The following is an 18,214-nucleotide window of genomic DNA, read 5'->3' as shown; positions in this document are numbered from 1 at the left end:
ACAAGGAACGTTTTTCCTTGTTTGTGGTTCAATCCCAGCTGTGTATTATTATGTATATGGGAATGAAATAATGTAAACATCCTTTCAGAATTGTTTTGCATAGATTGTCTCCAAGTCATCATAATGGGAAATGAGAGAGAGAATTAAGTTGTATGAGGGAAATGAGTGACGTCAACAAGAAACTGGCGAAGTAATGTTCTGGGTTTGAATAATGGTGAGGGAGCTGGTCGAGTATTTAGCCTGGTATAGCCAAAATGAACTCTATATGTTGAGATCCAAACTGACCACTTCCTGCCATTGTTTTATTTTATTTTTTTCTTAATCCTACAATAAAAAAATACTTGCCATGCAAAACTACGCATCATAAAGCGCTGCAAAATAACTATCAAAACTGCCGTTGTGGTTTAAAGTGAGAAAAACTCATGGCCATAACCATCCCCTCTCCCGATTGAGAAGTCAAGTCAAGTTTATTTATTTATATAGCCCTAAATCACGAACAAGTCTCAAAGGGCTTCACATGTAAAAAAAACAAAATAAATATTCTATTATCTCTATTATTCTATTATTCTCAAACATCCCCTGATCTTAAACTCCCAGGAGGGCAAGGAAAAACTAAAAAAAAAAAACTATCAGGGGAAAAATGAGAAACCTGTGAGTAAGGACAGTCAAAAAGTGTCCTTCACTAAAGATGGGCACTCTGTATAACCTTGGGCAATACAAACTCCAAGTATGATGTAAAAAGGCAAAGTGTGGCATGAAAAATTATTCATCAACAACCAAGCTACATGTGAATTTTAAATTTATTTTAATTTTAAACTGGTGTGCTTGCATCTCTTGCAACAGTATATTTTTTATTGGTTTTGTCTAATAATGTTCCCATAATTATAGACGCTAATTCAATTGTTAATGAAAATGGAACATTTGATTCACTGTGAGCTGTTTTGTCTATTTTGTAAAATAATAGCATGTGCTTAATAATTTGGAACTCAGTATATGTCTTTTCCAGATCATACTTTCCAATGTACTCTGTGCTCCCAGTGTTTGCATTCTATCCAATTGTGAAAATGATGATGCTCAGTGTCTGCACACACTGCCTCTGCAATGCATCGTTTCACTCTGAGCACATATTTGCACAAGGCCTTGAGCTGCTGTTTTGAAGACTCAAATACACTTAAGTTTTTTTATATGAATTTATTTCGCAGCTAAGTGACAGCGTCAAAAGTGGACTGAATTTAATCCTCTTTGCTCAAATTGACTCAAGGCTAACCTTTTTTTTTTTTTTTTTTTATCATTTTCTCCTCAGAGAGGCTCCAGCTATGGGTCCCTGATAACTGCTCATGGAAAATATCAGCTATTTGCAAAAACTGGATATTTTAAGGTAAGGCTTAGTGAGTTCTGACATTTTCAACTCTCTCTTTTGCCACCTACACATGCACATGCTTGCTGCGAAAGCAGGTGAAGAGAAAGTGTGTGTGGGCGAATTTAGGTAGTTGGGTTTACTGTGAACTGCAGAATGCGTCAGTATTGCTTTTTTTTTTCTTTCTTTCTTTTTTTTTCCCCATCCTCTCCATCTCGTTCGACACTGCCGCCTTGCAGTCTGGACATGACAATCAAATTGTTGCTGACTATAATTTGTCATTTCATGGTGGGGGAGGTGTGTGGGAAATCGACAAACAAGTGCCTCAATAATTCGAATGATGATTGGTGTGTGTGTTTGTGTTTTCATTCACTGAACAAACGCAAGCAATGACCAGCTCTACATTTACTGCATTTAATCAGCGTTATAGCTCACATAAGGTCTCGTTAAAGCAGACGGAAGGGGAAATGGTCGTCAAGCTGCTTTGAAGTTGCTAATGAACACAGAGCAACCGCTAAAGTCAAAACCAATCTCTAATGGAACCCTGCTTGACCTCCAATTGGTCCATATTTCAAGATTTTTTTTTCATAGGCAATAATAGAAATAGAAATGATCTCCTCCAGGGTCACAAAAGGTTCATTAATTGTACAGGGATTTTTTTTTTAAGAACAAGAACTCCTGGGTTAAAAAAGTCTCAATTTTAAAAAATGTTCTGCACAAATCTTACAAAAATGTAATCTGTACTTTTTTTTTTTTTGTTTTTCAGAAGTGTTTTCATGCAGGCGTATCCGCTGTAATTATAGCATTTTGAGGTTTGGAATGCTGTACAATTAACTAGTTTGCATCGTCAAGTGTCCTAATAAGGCACACAAAATTACCATCGTTGTTACTTAGTTACATTTGTAATGATTGAGTAAAAGTATGGGCTGTAATTGTACCGTGTACTGTACGTCTGTACTGTGACTCATAAAAAAAGGCTCCGATATTATGTGATCCGATAACACTATATCAGCCTATTAACTCCCTGTTTAAGTTTACAGTTTGTCAACTTGTATTAGTACCTAGCCCAAAATAACGACTTACGTGTATATTTAAGCGAATAAATGTTTTTTTCTTTAAAAAATCTGCGATATCTGACTTCATACTAAAACATGATGCGAAATGCTATGGATAGACAGATTAGTGAATAGCGGAATCTTCAATAAGTGCCTTCAAAAGTATTTTTTTATGCGTTTGAACGTATTTGCCAGTCAAAAATGTTTACTCCTCATTGGTATTGCCACGCTTCCGTATAAAAGTTACAACACAGTCAGTCTCAACTTTGAAGACAAATAAATGACAAAGGCATAGTGAGGGTGCAGCTGTAACTCATGCACTGTAAATTTCAGTATGTGTTTCTCTTCAGAGGCTTTTAGAGTTTCCAAGTTGCCTAGTGACTCATTGCTTCACATATTTTATGACAAGAGTGGAGACACATAAGGCACAAACATTTATATGCTGTAGTATACTTTGCCTCCCATTCATGAATAATTTGTTCAGTGGCCAATAGTGTTGGACAACCAACACTAGAGGAATACTGGAATTCCATTCTGCAAGAAATGTCACCGGCAAGAAATAGAAGCAAGCCGATAAATGCATTATGCCATGATACATTATATTGGAAGCATGGTCCGGTCCATTTGCTATAAGACAAAGTTTGTAGCACAGCACACAACTCGGAACAGTAATATTATACAGATGCTCGTGTTAACACAACATTTGAGGTGTGTTGCCATGGCAATAAGGGCCAATGCTTTTGAATTAGAAGCAAGTGTACCATCAAGCTGATTTGGAGGATGATACGGTTGGATATAATTATCTTTTTTTTTTTCTTTCTTTTTTGTAATAGGTGGCTGGATTTCCTCTCTTCTTTTTATGGACAATTTGCGTAGTTGTTAGTCTTCAATTGGCAGAAATGTCAATGACATCCTAATTATGTGTGCTGTCACTATGTCTTGATTGCAGGGCAACCTGGTGGCTATCAAACATGTCAACAAGAAGAGAATCGAGCTAACCAGACAAGTTTTACTGGAGCTCAAACATGTGAGTGTTGCCTTATATAAAGACTTGACCTAGTTTACTTCATTTGATTGTTGTGCTTGATTATTTCAGGAATTTTAGTTTTGAATTGAATTATTCACACAGTCTATGCATAAACATGTTTGAGAATGAATCCAAATAAAATTAGACCGGTATAAACCATTAGTCATTGGTTTGAAAAGCAACTACTTTATTCTAAACTGCTCTTTGCTCTTACCCTACATGCCTCCAAAGTCAATTAACAGAGATTAGACTGGTACAATGTGAGCCTTTTGAAAGCCCTGAATTCATGCGTCCACCCATCAACTCTAACCAAGAAAACCATTGCCTTGTGCTTTCAGTTTCAAGACAGCCTTGAGTCTTGAGTGCCAAACAAGCCCCCTACATAATCACTAAATGTCCTATTCCATCTATGAAATGAAAAAATCATCAAGTGATGTGATTGTACTTGTTTTCACAATAGATAAAATACATCAATGAAAGGTTATGTCTGTCCCTTCAGACACTAAAATCTGCCAACATGCAATACAATTCCAGAAGAATTGTTTTGTTTTTCATTGGATGTTCAGGAATGGCAGTGATGGTACATTTGCCTTACTTGGATACAGGTAGTGTGGGCTGAGTTCTCACTCAATAACTGTGTGAATCTGTATGTTCCCTGTGACTGATTAGTCTGCCTTCGGCCCGACAATGCAGTACTACACGATGCAATGTGATGCAATGAAAACCTGCTCATTGTTGAGTATTTCTAGCATATAGACTGACATAAATGTCAAGACTTAGCATACCCCGATCTTGATGACTATATTGTGTCCTTGACGCATGACAGAACATACAAGTGGCAAACAAATTTTAGGAACCGATCCAAAACCAGCACAACAGACCTCATGAGACAACTTCTATAACTTTACCTTTCATTATAAAACACATGGATCATAACTTAACAGGGAGAGATTCACGGATTCACAGCCGGTTAGCAAAGATTAATTGGGGCTGCCTGGAAGTCTGCCTGGCCTCTCAGTCAGCAGGCCACATGGGAGAGGGACTGCTGTCTGAACTGGCAACTTCTCAGACCTCCCAGAGGCCCGATCGCCCGTCAAACCTCAGCTCATGAAAAAGCCAACTAGACGCTGGTGGAAACTTAACCACTTGTCTCCCAGCCTGCTCCCCCCCTTCGACTCACCAGTCAGTGTTCAGCAGGGGGAATTATATAGGCCAAAGGGTAGGCTAACATCTCCCATGCTGTAAAACAGGCGCGACCGACTCCCGAGTTTTGCTGTGAGAACGGCTGCCAGTCATAAACTTTGAGGGAGAGAAGTAACCTACCTGCAGAAATTACAAACACAGTCTTTCAAGCTGGTTTCAGAAATATATTTCTTTAGTGCTGCTAGCCCAGAGTCATGCTAAAGGTACCAGGAAGACCTTTTCATAAAAAGTAAAATCCTACACTCAAGTATCACAATTACTTCATAGGCAGTTTACCTCATTAATTTGTTATTGCCTCAAATTCTTTGAAATTACAAGTCATGAGGTTTGATTGTGTTCTAAATCCTGAACGGTCAGATTTAGTCTTTGAGATTCTTCTTGGCTTTGGTGCTCCTGCATGTACATCCACTCAACGCTTCTTTTTTTTTTCTCCCCTCCTTACACACACTGCCTCATTCATAACCACCACATTAAATTATGCACTTGCATGTTTCAGCTAGGTGCCCTGTGCAGAAGTCAGTCTCAGCATGTTGAAATAGAAATCGTGCCAACTAACTGACTGCAAGTACAAGATTTAGATGAAATGCTGGCAGGGGTAATCGCAACTCTGAATATAAATGAACTGCCAGTCCTTTTCCCTTGTCCTCTGTTTCCACAGTGTTGGAGAAATGTGATGTTTGGAAAGTTACACTCTGTGTTATTTTCAGATGAGAGATGTCCAGTTTAACCATCTCACCCGCTTCATTGGAGCCTGCATAGACCCTCCCAACATCTGCATTATAACGGAGTACTGTCCCAGAGGCAGTCTGCAGGTACTGCAAATATTCTAATAAATATGATAAGATCATATTGTATATTTAATCAACCACCAGAAATACTGTACAGCACTTATCTTGGATTACAGTATATAACGTCCGCAAGATGATTGGTTCTTGATTTGATGGTTTAAAAAAATAAAATACTCCCTGAAAGTCCGTGAGTGAACATTTGAAAGAAAAATCAAAGTTTAGCTGTACCCTACTTAAGCCACATCTTCAAACGCTATTGACGTCTTTTGTCTTCTTTTCAGTAAAGCCAATTTTGTGTTGAAATGTGTTCATAGTGAGCATACAAAGAACAAAATAAAAGTAATTTTGTTTCTTCTTTCATTATTTGGGTCTTGCATTGCTAAGGAATAATATTTTGATGATTGACTGAGGGAGTTGGGACATTGTCAAAAATCCTCTCACCGCATCCATAAAAAGTTGAATGTGAGGCGATGGGCATGATTCTTTTTATTTTTGTGGCAAATGCAGAATGGCTGAATGAAAGTATCATTCGTGCACCTCTGTGTATAATATGACTGGCAGTGTCAAATTTGCAAATCTGCCCAGGACCGAATGTATATAAATGAAACTACATTCAACAGTTTTATTCAATGCTGGGAGTTGAGATAAGAAATGCAGTGCAGGATTCATATTTTGGGCTTGTCTACTCTATTCTAGTAGCTTATTAAAAAGGACAATCTGGGGAATGATGTGGAACTGAATTGTCGGCTTTATCACTCACAAACTGTTGAGAAATATTTGTGTTTGTTGATGGGAGCAACTGTTATGATGTGACTGGTTGACAACTGTGTGGGATGTCACTAACTGGCCATGTCATTAGCATCTTGCCGTTTGCCATGTGGGTCCCCAAGCAAAGAGAGAAAGTAAGAGCTTTGGCCTAAAGGTGTTTTCCATTCCAAAAATAAGTAGCTGAAAAGATGCACAGAAAGTAGACGTATCTTTCAAAGCTTTCCGGTAATGATGAGCTTGTGTGTGTGCCTTGCAGGACATTCTGGAGAATGAGAGCATCAACCTGGACTGGATGTTCCGCTACTCTCTGATCAATGATATAGTGAAGGTACATGGGTGGGAGTGGTGAAGTCACAAAGGCATTTTCAATTGCAAAAAAAAAAAAAACCCGAAGAAAAGATGCTTTGTGAGCCTCGGAGAAACATTGAAAACGACCTACGTTGTTGCCATGGTTTCGCATGGCTGGAATGTAAAAGAGAGTCCCGACAATATGAATTGGCACAGCATAGAATAAATATTGCCATTATACAGCATGGAGTGGGAGAGAAACCGTCATTCTAAACAGTGCATATTTCCTTCCAGCTTCATCAAATTGAATCATGGATTTACTGAAAAAGATCTTTTCAAACCTCTGGAAGACAGTTGCTCTTTGTCACAAGATCCGACTCTTGGAAGGGTTCATTATTGAGCTGCATGCATAATGAAGTGCTTCTGCTGAATTGCTCCATACAGATAGCAGAGCTTCGAGCCTAGAGGGGGGGGGACACCCCTAAAGCTTTGAGCATAAACGGACTCAACTCTTTCCACAAATTATTGAACACGAGTCCATCTTCACTACCCTCCTTCAAGAGGAATTAACAGTAATTTCTCAGAAATTCCCACGAGACTGCGATGCCCTTGAAACATGGCTTCTTTTCAAAACCCTCAGCATACGTCCACTTGTCAAAGCTTATTGTTTCCACATGTCCACACATTTGCTGTATTTGTCTTCATGTTGAGAGGAAAAAGAAATGGAGTGCCTTGATGCATGAATGAATGCGCCTCTGCTCTGCAGGGCATGAACTATCTTCACAACAGCTATTTTGGCTGCCATGGAAATCTGAAGTCATCTAATTGTGTGGTGGACAGCCGATTTGTGTTGAAAATCACCGATTTTGGATTGAGCAGCTTTCGCTCGTCCTGCGAAAATGATGACTCTCATGCTCTCTATGCGAGTAAGTTGCTTTTGTGCACATTAGATGTACTGCATTTCCAATGTACTTGCCTCCATTTTGACGGCATCTCACTTTTTAGAGAAGCTGTGGACAGCTCCGGAGCTGCTCATATATGACCAGCATCCTCCTCAGGGAACGCAAAAGGGTGATGTGTACAGTTTTGGAATCATCCTGCAGGAAATTGCCTTAAGGAATGGACCTTTCTATGTAGAAGGCATGGACCTCAGCCCAAAAGGTAAATTCTCAACTATTGTACATTCCATTGGGATGCAGAACTCAAAAGGATTATGCTGAAAATATTCATTTGTAAAGACCTCCGAAACCTAATATTCATATACGATGCTGCTATGTAAGATATAGATTTTTGTTTTAAGTGTTACAAAGTGTTTGGATATTTTGAAAGGCAATTTTCTGAGCCTCGGGCAGGGCATTCCAGAGCTGAGGGGGCCCATGACCACATAAGCTCAACCACCTTTTAGTTTTGAGGTAGTAGAGGCTTGTCTGCTGTCTCACTCTGGAGCTAATTTTCAGAAATGGAGATGGAGGCTGGATATATGAAAGCTGATTGGTAACATGATTTCAAAAAAGTATCCATTCGAAGTGTCGTCGCAAAACTGGGCCGATAGGAGTTTGTCATCTGGTATCCGTTAAAAGTGGAGCTGCTCCCTTTTATGCAAACAGAAAAACTACTTTGGGCACTTACCACAGTTCTGAAAAGTATAGCACTTGTACGTACGTGTAGCACTTAAAAATCTTTTTAGCGTAGTTTTCTCTGCGCAGAACACAGTGCTCTCGTTTTGTTTGTATTCAACATAAAACCATAGTCAACTATTGGTTGTCAGGTGATGACAAGGCCTCAATGGGAAATGAAAACCTTGGAAGAAATTCAAGAGCAAGTCTCAACCTTTACATAACCACAATGGATATTTAACATCGCCTTGGGGGATTTTCGTCATTGGATGACGTTTGTTGGATGTTTATTCACAGTCACGCTTGGTGGTGATTGTACGAGTGCCACTAATCCATTAACAGGCAAAAGGAGCCTGCACCTTTTCCAAGGCCTGATAAAGAGGTTTAAAATAACAGCAGAATCTTAAAAGACTCTAGTAGTTCTTTCCAAACACTTATAAAACCAAAGAGGAAGTTGGCGATAACCTTTTGAGTGTAATGTTTCCTAAAATACCAAATACCGTAATTTTCGGACTTTAAGTCGCACCAGCCATAAAATGCACAATAAAGTGAACAAAACATATACAAGTCACACCAGAGTATAAGTCGCACTTTTGGGGCAAATTTATTTGTCAAAATCCAACACCAAAAACAGACATGAACCAGCAACAACAGGCTAAACAATACGGTATGCTAACGTAACATATACACAAACGAGGAGCTGAGAACGGGCCTGACGTAACATTCAGAGTTATTCAAGTAACTATTACATAAATAACACGTTTATCAAACCATCGGTGTCACTCCAATTACTTAAATCCATCGATCTTGCTTTATGTAAACAATGCCGCGTATGCGCCGCATATGCTGATGTCGGACCCGTTGTAAGTTGCATTTCTAATTATTCCACAGACCCATATAATGATATATAAAGTATATTTCAAATAACTGTCAAATTACAACAATATTATCAAACCATCTGTGTCACTCCAAATCATTTAATCCATCGATCAAATTCTTCATTCTTTATGTCAACAACGCCGCGTGTGCACTGCAGAGATCTAGTATATAACTATATTGTAGCGTTAACAAAGTACCAGGAAAGACGTGGGTTTGGTAAACGGCCCTTACTTAACAAAACAAGAGTTCAACGAGCCAACAACTACTGAACTTCCAGCCACGGAGGTGGAAGAGAGCTCCATAAAATAGGACCGGGCGTGCGTAAAAGCCATGTCCGAGCCCCATCCACCGTCCCCGGACAGCCACCCGGCCGAGTGCCAGCCCCCGACTTCCATCCACGGAGGTGAAAGAGAGCTCCCGTCGAGAAGGACCGGGCGTGCATAAAAGCCATAATAGTTTTTCAAACCTTCTGTGTCACTCCAAATCATTAAATCCTTCAAACTCTTCGTCCTCCATGTCACTTATAAACAAAGCCACTAATGATGCCGGTAGTACGTGGGGCCCTTCATCATCTTCGTCATCCCGTGATCGAATCCTTTGTCCTTTATGTAAACAACCGCCGCGCGGCACGGGTGACATCACTTGCAGTTCCCTTGCTACATCGAGGTTCGTTTATCACGGTTTCACTACATCGCGGATTTTTGAATTTTGAAAATTTGTGAAAAAAATCACATATAAGTCGCTCCTGAATATAAGTCGCCCCTCCACCCAAACAATGACAAAGACCGCGACTTATAGTCAAAAAATGACGGTAGATTTGTTTACATTTGACTCAACTACAGCTTTAGTACATGTTAAAAACCTTTCCTCTCCACTTCAGAGATTGTGCAGAAAGTCAGAAACGGCCAGAAGCCATACTTTCGGCCAACAACTGATACTAGATGTCACTCAGAAGAGCTGACCATCCTGATGGAGGGCTGCTGGGCTGAGGACCCTGCGGAGAGACCAGACTTTGGTCACATCAAGATCTACATGGCCAAACTCAATAAGTAAGACAGGCATCCTGTAATTAACATGATTTTAATCTTAATTTTATTATCAAAAACAACTCAGGTAATTGTAATACTTCTGTCTCCACCCATAATTTGTATATTCGTTTTAAGGCCCACGCTCCATCTAAAAAGCAGTCATACGAATCATTTTGTTTCTTGATCCAAGATGATATGGTTCTCCCGAGCAGGGAGATCTGCCAGATAGTTATCCTGACACACCAGATGGTCTCTTTGTCAAAACTCTGTTTCACAAATGTATCTGGGGAACGGCTAATACAATGACTTTGGAAAAGGCCAAGCAGTTTCATTTACTTTTTTTATTACAAATATTTCACATCCATTACTGACAAATTAGTTGAACTACTTTAATGCACATACGTCTAGGTAATGCTATCTGAGCAAGTGCTGTGCCATTTTGCAGGTACAAAACTTGCAGAGAAAAATAATTTAGTCCAAATGTTGGCTTCTCTTTCATTTTAACCATTTCAAGGGCCACTATTGTTGAGCAGCTTTTTTTTTTAATTAGATTGCAGTCAGAGAGCAAGACCATATGTATTTAAACTGAAGCAGAATGAATCATTTCAGACTAAAACAACTCGGGGAAGCTTTGTTTTTCTAATCGAGTCAAATTATCGGCTGGGTCCTTGTTGCCAGTTCATAGGCCTCAATCAGTAGCTGGCTATGCACTGACTGCGGCGAAAGGATTTGTTGGTGTGCTTTACAACACACAGCTGCTACTGTTTCCTCAGAGTGCTGACACTGTGATCCAAACATTCTTTGTGGTTCATTATGCTTGACACCGATTTGGAACAATTTACCAGTAGTATAATTTAATATAAATAGAATATGTCTGTAAAAATTATTGGTACCTGGAGTAGCAAAAGATGGAATCAATTGTTTGTGGCATTGTCTAGTTGAGAGGGGCCAAGCATATTGCAAGTAGGCAAGTGACACCCCCCCCCCCCCACACACACACACACAGCTCTTCGAGTGTTGAAGTAGGAGTCTACCTACCTACCTACCTACCTACCTACCTACCTACCCAAGCAAACCACCCCTCCCTCCCTCCCTCCCCTCCACCCATCCACCCAGTTTCTATGCTGTTGTTTTCCAATTTAAAGAAATAGTACAATTGGGTTTAGTGTGCTTTGCCACTACTATGACCTCTCTTCTATTGGCTCTGGGATGCTGACTGATGTATGGCTTTCCATTTGGAGTGGCTTTGCCTAAGAGAGCTCTGTGTGATTGATAACCTCTGAATCACTCTAGGAAGATCTTGACAGTGGCATGCACACATCCTTCCTTATGTGCACAAAGCCCTTCATTACGTGTCATGTCATGTCGGTTATTCTCAGTAAGTAAATGTATGTCATTGACGTGACGTAATGGATGTGCTGTGATATTCAGCTTGTTCATGAGCTTGGGCTTGAAGAGCCCAGTAACAAGAGGGGTGTTTTGCACTAAATGGTTTGTTAGAGTTAGAACTCCACCAAAAGCTGACCTCTCACTGTCTCTCTCAAGTCCAACCGTGTGGATACTACTTTCTCTATATTACAAGTATGTTTAAACACTTTGTAAACAAGAACACACTCAGCCAGTCTCCACCAAATTGCAGTTTACTGCGCCTAATATATTTTGATTGTTCTATCTGCATCTTGATCTAGAACTGCTTGAAAATTGACATTTATTACCATGACCGGGCCTGATGTTTTCCCCAAATGTTCCAAATTTCTTGTGCGAAAACAAGAGTTGATTTTTGTATCAAGGAGCTGTATCGTCCTATTGTAGGCAAAATTGAAAACAGATTTTATCGGTGCCTTTTTCAATATTGTGTACGAGGGGGTACTATGTAACCCCTTTTATCATCATACTTTTATTTTATTTTATTATTTTATTTTTATTATCATACTTTTAAAAAGTGAAATAATGTGACAAATGTAAAAACAACATTCTAAGACCAGCAGGTGCCTGCTTTATCTAGAGACCTGACACACAAATATCGGCTAATGTCACGAAATAGTTGTCTGTTTCGATGTTAAAACAAAAACAAAAAGAGTCCATTTATAGAACCTGACACAAGCATTCACAATCACGTGTACTGCTAAAACTGATCGTGTTGATACGCCTGAAGATTTTATTTGTCAAGATGTTGAACTGCAATCATTGTAAGTTGTACCAAAATCCACCCTTAATGTGTGTTTTTTTTTTTTTTAATGAGCGTCAAGCACATGTCTAAATAGAACCCTAAAATACGATACATTAAAAGAATTGCAGCCATAGCAGGCCTTTTAGCTCTAGCTTTATAACAAGCTTTTGTAAATGCAGTAAAATAAATACTACAATAATTGATGGCCGTTTTTTGGTGTTTGCCGAATCTTTAAAACATATTTTATGTAAGTTTTAGTTCTAAGAAGAACCGAAATGAATCGGAAAAGCATCCGAAATGCTTAATTTATAGTCCGCTTCATATATTTACCCGGTAATATTTTTGGTTGTCTAAATTCGAGTGTTGTTAAAAAAGCTGCTTATAAGAAGCCCTCTGTGAGTCGTCACCTTATCGTGGTGGAGTGGTTTGCGTGCCCTTATGATCCTAGGAGCCATGTTGTCTGGGGCTTCATGCCCCTGGTAGGGTCACCCATGGCAGAAGGGTCCCAGGTGAGGGGCCAGACAAAGCACGGCTCAGAAGACCCCTTATGATGAATAAAATATATGGACGTAGTTTTCCCTCGCCCGGACGCGGGTCACCGGGGCCCCTCTCTGGAGCCAGGCCTGGAGGTGGGGCTCGAAGGCGAGCGCCGGGTGGCCGGGCCTTCGCTCATGGGGTCCGGTCGGGCATAGCCCGAAAAGAAAACGTGGGTTCCCCTTCCAATGGGCTCACCACCTATAAGAGGGGCCTAAGGGGTCGGGTGCATAGTGAGCTGGGCGGCGGCCAAAGGCGGGGACCTTGGCGGTCCGATCCCCGGCTGCAGAGGCTGGCTCTGGGGACATGGAATGTCACCTTTCTGGCTGGAAAGGAGCCCGAGCTGGTTTGTGAGGCACAAAAGTTCCGACTAGACATAGTCGGACTTGCCTCCACACATAGTTTGGGCTCTGGTACAAGCCCTCTCGAGAGGGGCTGGACTCTCTTCCACTCTGGAGTTGCCCACGGTGAGAGGCGTCGAGCAGGTGTTGGCATACTTATTGCCCCTCGGCTGGGCGCCTGCACATTGGTGTTCACCCCGGTGAGCGAGAGGGTAGCCTCCCTCCGCCTTCGGGTGGGGGGACGGGTCCTGACTGTTGTTTGTGTCTATGTACCAGACGGCAGCTCAGAGTACCCACCCTTCTTAGAGTCCCTGGAGGAAGTGCTGGAGAGCGCTCCTTCTGGGGACTCCATCGTTCTACTGGGTGACTTCAATGCTCACGTGGGCAATGACAGTGAGACCTGGAAGGGCGTGATTGGGAGGAACGGCCCCCCCGATCTGAACCCGAGCGGTGTTCTATTATTGGACTTCTGTGCTCGACACAGATTTTCTATAATGAACACCATGTTCAAGCACAAGGGTGTCCATGTGTGCACTTGGCACCAGGACACCCTAGGCCGCAGTTCGTTGATCAACCTTGTAGTCGTGTCATCGGATTTGCGGCCGCATGTTTTGGACACTCGGGTGAAGAGAGGGGCGGAGCTGTCAACTGATCACCACCTGGTGGTGGGTTGGCTCCGATGGTGGGGGAAGATGCCGGTCCGACCTGGCAGACCCAAACGCTCTGTGAGGGTTTGCTGGGAACGTCTGGCAGAATCCCCTGTCAGGAAGAGCTTCAACTCCCACCTCCGGTAGAGCTTTTCCCACGTCCCGGCGGAGGCGGGGGACATTGAGTCCGAGTGGACCATGTTCCGCGCCTCCATTGTTGAGGCAGCCGACCGGAGCTGTGGCCGTAAGGTTGTTGTTGCCTGTCGTGGCGGCAATCCCCGACCCCGCTGGTGGACACCGGCGGTAAGGGATGCCGTCAAGCTGAAGAAGGAGTCCTATAGAGCCGTTTTGGCCTGCGGGACTCAGATACCGGATGGCCAAGCGGAACGCAGCTTCGGCAGTTGCTGAGGCAAAAACCCGGGCGTGGGAGGAGTTTGGCGAGGCCATGGAGAATGACTTCCGGACGGCTTCGAGGAAATTCTGGTCCACCATCCGGCGTCTCAGGGGGGGGAAGCAGTGCACGGTCAACACTGTTTACAGTGGAGATGGTGTGCTGCTGACCTCGACTCGAGATGTCGTGAGTCGGTGGGGGAAATACTTCGAAGACCTCCTCCATTCCAACGACACGCCTTCCATTGTGGAAGCAGGGCCTGAGGACTCTGAGGCGGACTCTCCAATCTCGGAGGTCCAAGTCACTGAGGTAGTTAAAAAACTCCTCGGTGGCAAGGCCCCGGGGGTGGATGAGATCCGCCCGGAGTTCATAAAGGCTCTGGATGTTGTGGGGCTGTCATGGCTGACACGCCTCTACAGCATTGCGTGGACATCGGGGACAGTGCCTCTGGATTGGCAGACTGGGGTGGTGGTTCTCCTCTTTAAGAAGGGGGACCGGAGGGTGTGTTCCAATTACAGGGGAATCACACTCCTCAGCCTCCCTGGTAAGGTCTATTCAGGGGTGCTGGAGAGGAGGATCCGTCGGGAGGTCGAGCCTCAGATTCAGGAGGAGCAGTGTGGCTTTCGTCCTGGCTGTGGAACAGTGGACCAGCTCTACACCCTCGGCAGGATCCTCGAGGGTGCATGGGAGTTCACCCAACCAGTCCACATGTGTTTTGTGGACTTGGAGAAGGCGTTCGACCGTGTCCCTCGGGAGGTCCTCTGGAGGGTGCCTCGGGAGTACGGGGTGCCGAGCCAACTGATAAGGGCAGTTCGGTCCCTGTATCACCGATGCCAGAGTTTGGCCCGCATTTCCGGCAGTAAGTTGGATTCGTTCCCAGTGAGGGTTGGACTCCGCCAGGGCTGTCCTTTGTCACCGATTCTGTTCATATTTTTTATGGACAGAATTTCTAGGCGCAGCCGAGGCGTTGAGGGGGTCCGGTTTGGGGACCTCAGCATCGCGTCACTGCTTTTTGCAGATGACGTGGTGCTGTTGGCTTCTTCGGACCGTGATCTCCAGCTCTCACTGGAGCGGTTCGCAGCCGAGTGTGAAGCGGTCGGGATGAGGGTCAGCACCTCCAAATCAGAGTCCATGGTCCTCGGTCGGAAAAGGGTGGAATGCCCTCTCCGGATCGGGGATGAGATCCTGCCCCAAGTGGAGGAGTTCAAGTATCTTGGGGTCTTGTTCACGAGTGAGGGCAGGATGGAGCGCAAGATCGACAGGCGGATCGGTGCAGCGTCGGCAGTAATGCGGACTCTGTACCGGTCCGTTGTGGTGAAGAGAGAGCTGAGCCAAATGGCAAATGTGTGTGATTGCACACAACGTGATGCTAGTCCTGGGTATGTTTCATGTTGTTCTTTAAACTTAAGACAACGTGTGGGTGTTTGTAGGATGTGTGACACACAAGAAACAGCGCAGCAAGCCAGCCACTGATACCACCAATGTGGTGCATATGACTCACAATCTTTTTCCATTGGAGTGAATTCCTGGATATGTAGCCTTTGTGTGTGCATAGTATGTGTGTGCTTGAGTGAGTGCGTTCATATCTATGCAGACATTTCATGAGAAGTCACATTACACAAACATGTACTACATATTTGCTCTAATCATGATGAAAAGTTCATGTAGCATGATTTTGTGTTTGTGTCATACAAAAACATGTCACCACTGTATAAATCACAAATAAATGGTAATAAGAGAATCCAAAGTACATGGGTTTAAAGAAACCCCACTTTTTGTCATTATGGTAAAGGTGAAAGATCATAAAAGTACGTAGTTCAGGGAACTTTTTTCCCCATCTTTCTTCCAGCAAGAGTTGCACAATGCCTTTAAGGTGAGATACAACATTTTGATTCTTGACATTGCAAAGGTCAAAAGTCCAGTTAGTATGTCTTCTGTTTCCTTTGATGAATGGGCAACAGCTGTCTGATTCAGCATTCTGTGGGTGTTTTCCACAGGGAAGGCAGCACCAGTATTCTTAACAACCTGCTGTCCAGAATGGAGCAGTACGCCAACAATCTGGAGAATCTGGTGGAGGAGCGAACACAAGCCTATCTGGAGGAGAAAAGGAAAGCGGAAAATCTTCTCTATCAAATTTTACCACAGTAAGATGAAAAAAAACACACTCACAAATAATGTTTTCCCTCTGTATTTAAACTGTGGTACATTATGACAAATCCCAGTTCAGTGCCGGACATTTGCTTTGACAGTCAGTTTATATTTTATACTTGATTTGTGGCAACACAAAAACACTAATCCACTGCTTCCTATAAATTATATTACCATACCGGTTTCACTTATACATTTGGTTTGATTATGACTTTATTTTTCATATTCATTTTTATCGATTAATCGACAAGAATCGATTATCAATCCAACTGACAACGATTTTAATAATGGAGTAATTGTGTTTTTATTTTAGAATTGTCAGCCTCTCAACAGTAATTTTTGTAGTCATTCATGTAAACAAACAATTGAATCAAAACAAGACATTTACAAAGGTCTGCTTTTTCTTTGGAAAACCATAACTGCACCATAAATTCAGTCTTGATGAGTAATAATCTCTTGTGATAAGTTAATGATTATTTTGTTGTTTTTTTTAACTAAGCAATACATGATAAACCGCAGTAAATGGAGACATTTTGTAATACTTTTTCATGCATTATAAAGTTTAACCAATTATTCAATTAATGGGCGGCATAGTGGGGCACTGGTTAGCACATCCGCTTCACAGTCCAGAGGTGGTCGGTTTGATTCTGGCTCCGGCCTTCCTGTGTGGAGTTTGCATATTCTCCCCGTGCCTGCCTGGGTTTCCTCCGGGTACTCCGGTTTCCTCTCACGTCCCAAAACATGCATGGTAAGCCGATTGAACACGACAACTTGCCCCTAAGTGTGAGTGGGAATGTGAGTGGTTGTTTGTCTCTGTGCGCCCTGTGATTGGCCCGCAACAAGTTCAGGGTGTACCCCGCCTGCCGCCCAAAGACTCCTGGGATAGGCTCCAGCACTCCCGTCCCGCTCGTGAGGATAAGTCGTACAGATAATGAATAGATGGAGAATTATTAGCCCAAAATTCAGATACAATATCATTGCTACTTATCTGCAACAACCGGCATGCCCACTTGCCAGAAATGCACATCTTGGATATTTATCAAGCAAAATAAATGTTTGATGTGCTTGGGCCTATTTAATTAGAGCAACATCAGAGAGGCGGAAACTGAAAAAATGGGTCTTTGCCAGAGTAACTTGTGACTGTAGAAATTCCTTTTGCACATTAAGCATACAACATTGATATTTTCACTTTTTTTTTTTATATAAAAAAAACCCAACACTCGTGAATTATTATACACACATAGCACCTATCTGTTTCTCACAGTCGTTAATGATAAGCAAAATGTATTCTCTTATTCTTATTTTCTTTATTTTCATTAATTGAGTCACTCGTTGGTTTTCGTCATACAAATCAAAAGGAGCACCTGGTCATTTCAAAATACAGTGGACACTGTGCAATGAGCGAAACTAAAATGGACTGTGATATTGATGTGTTTTGCCATATTTTAGAGCATTTGTTTGCCTTGAACTGCTATGATGGATGTGTGAAAAATTAAAACTTAAACGTGAATCAAGATGTGTATCTATACAATACAAATGACGTATGAACTCAAGCAAATCGTGTCAATTTTTCCAGTGCCACTCAAAATGTAGTCAATTTTGGTAAACCCCTTTCATGATTAAAGACCTGTTATCCTCCTCAACACCATATTTAAACTTTCCTCCGTGGTGCCATCTCACTGCAGATGAAAGAGAACAGAAAGGCCTGACAGGCGACCTACTAATGAATTTGAAATAAGGAGCAGATAGCGGGCTTAGGCGCCTGGGAAACACATCACTAGGAAATCTCCTCTTTCTGAAAAGTTCTACCCAGTTTCCCATCTAGGTCATACAAAGGCACCCAGTCAGCAATAGATGAGCTTGAAAGAAAGGACAAATACTTTTTCAGTCATTTGTTTCACATTAGTGTCAGCTCTCATAGTCTTTTCTTTTGTTTGATAGAAACGAGAAGAATTAGCAAAGATAATTTTAATT

The 18,214-nt window shown here is 42.2% G+C and overlaps 1 protein-coding gene across 1 annotated transcript in view; it reads left to right on the top strand.

The window, feature by feature from the left end:
* The window catches only part of npr2 (natriuretic peptide receptor 2), a 50,935-nt gene that overhangs the window by 25,225 nt on the left and 7,496 nt on the right, over positions 1-18,214 (top strand). Inside the window, exons 10-17 of the mRNA XM_085925453.1 lie at positions 1,304-1,378; positions 3,362-3,439; positions 5,350-5,454; positions 6,455-6,526; positions 7,253-7,412; positions 7,492-7,647; positions 9,862-10,030; positions 16,090-16,236. Of these exons, the coding sequence (XP_085781579.1) occupies positions 1,304-1,378; positions 3,362-3,439; positions 5,350-5,454; positions 6,455-6,526; positions 7,253-7,412; positions 7,492-7,647; positions 9,862-10,030; positions 16,090-16,236 (962 nt within the window). The remainder of the gene's footprint in view (positions 1-1,303; positions 1,379-3,361; positions 3,440-5,349; positions 5,455-6,454; positions 6,527-7,252; positions 7,413-7,491; positions 7,648-9,861; positions 10,031-16,089; positions 16,237-18,214) is intronic.

This window comes from Syngnathus leptorhynchus, chromosome 12 (assembly GCF_054491065.1).
Source record: "Syngnathus leptorhynchus isolate UIUO chromosome 12, UIUO_Slep, whole genome shotgun sequence".
In the NCBI taxonomy this organism is placed as follows: domain Eukaryota; kingdom Metazoa; phylum Chordata; class Actinopteri; order Syngnathiformes; family Syngnathidae; genus Syngnathus; species Syngnathus leptorhynchus.
This window is presented reverse-complemented; position numbering and strand designations above follow the sequence as displayed.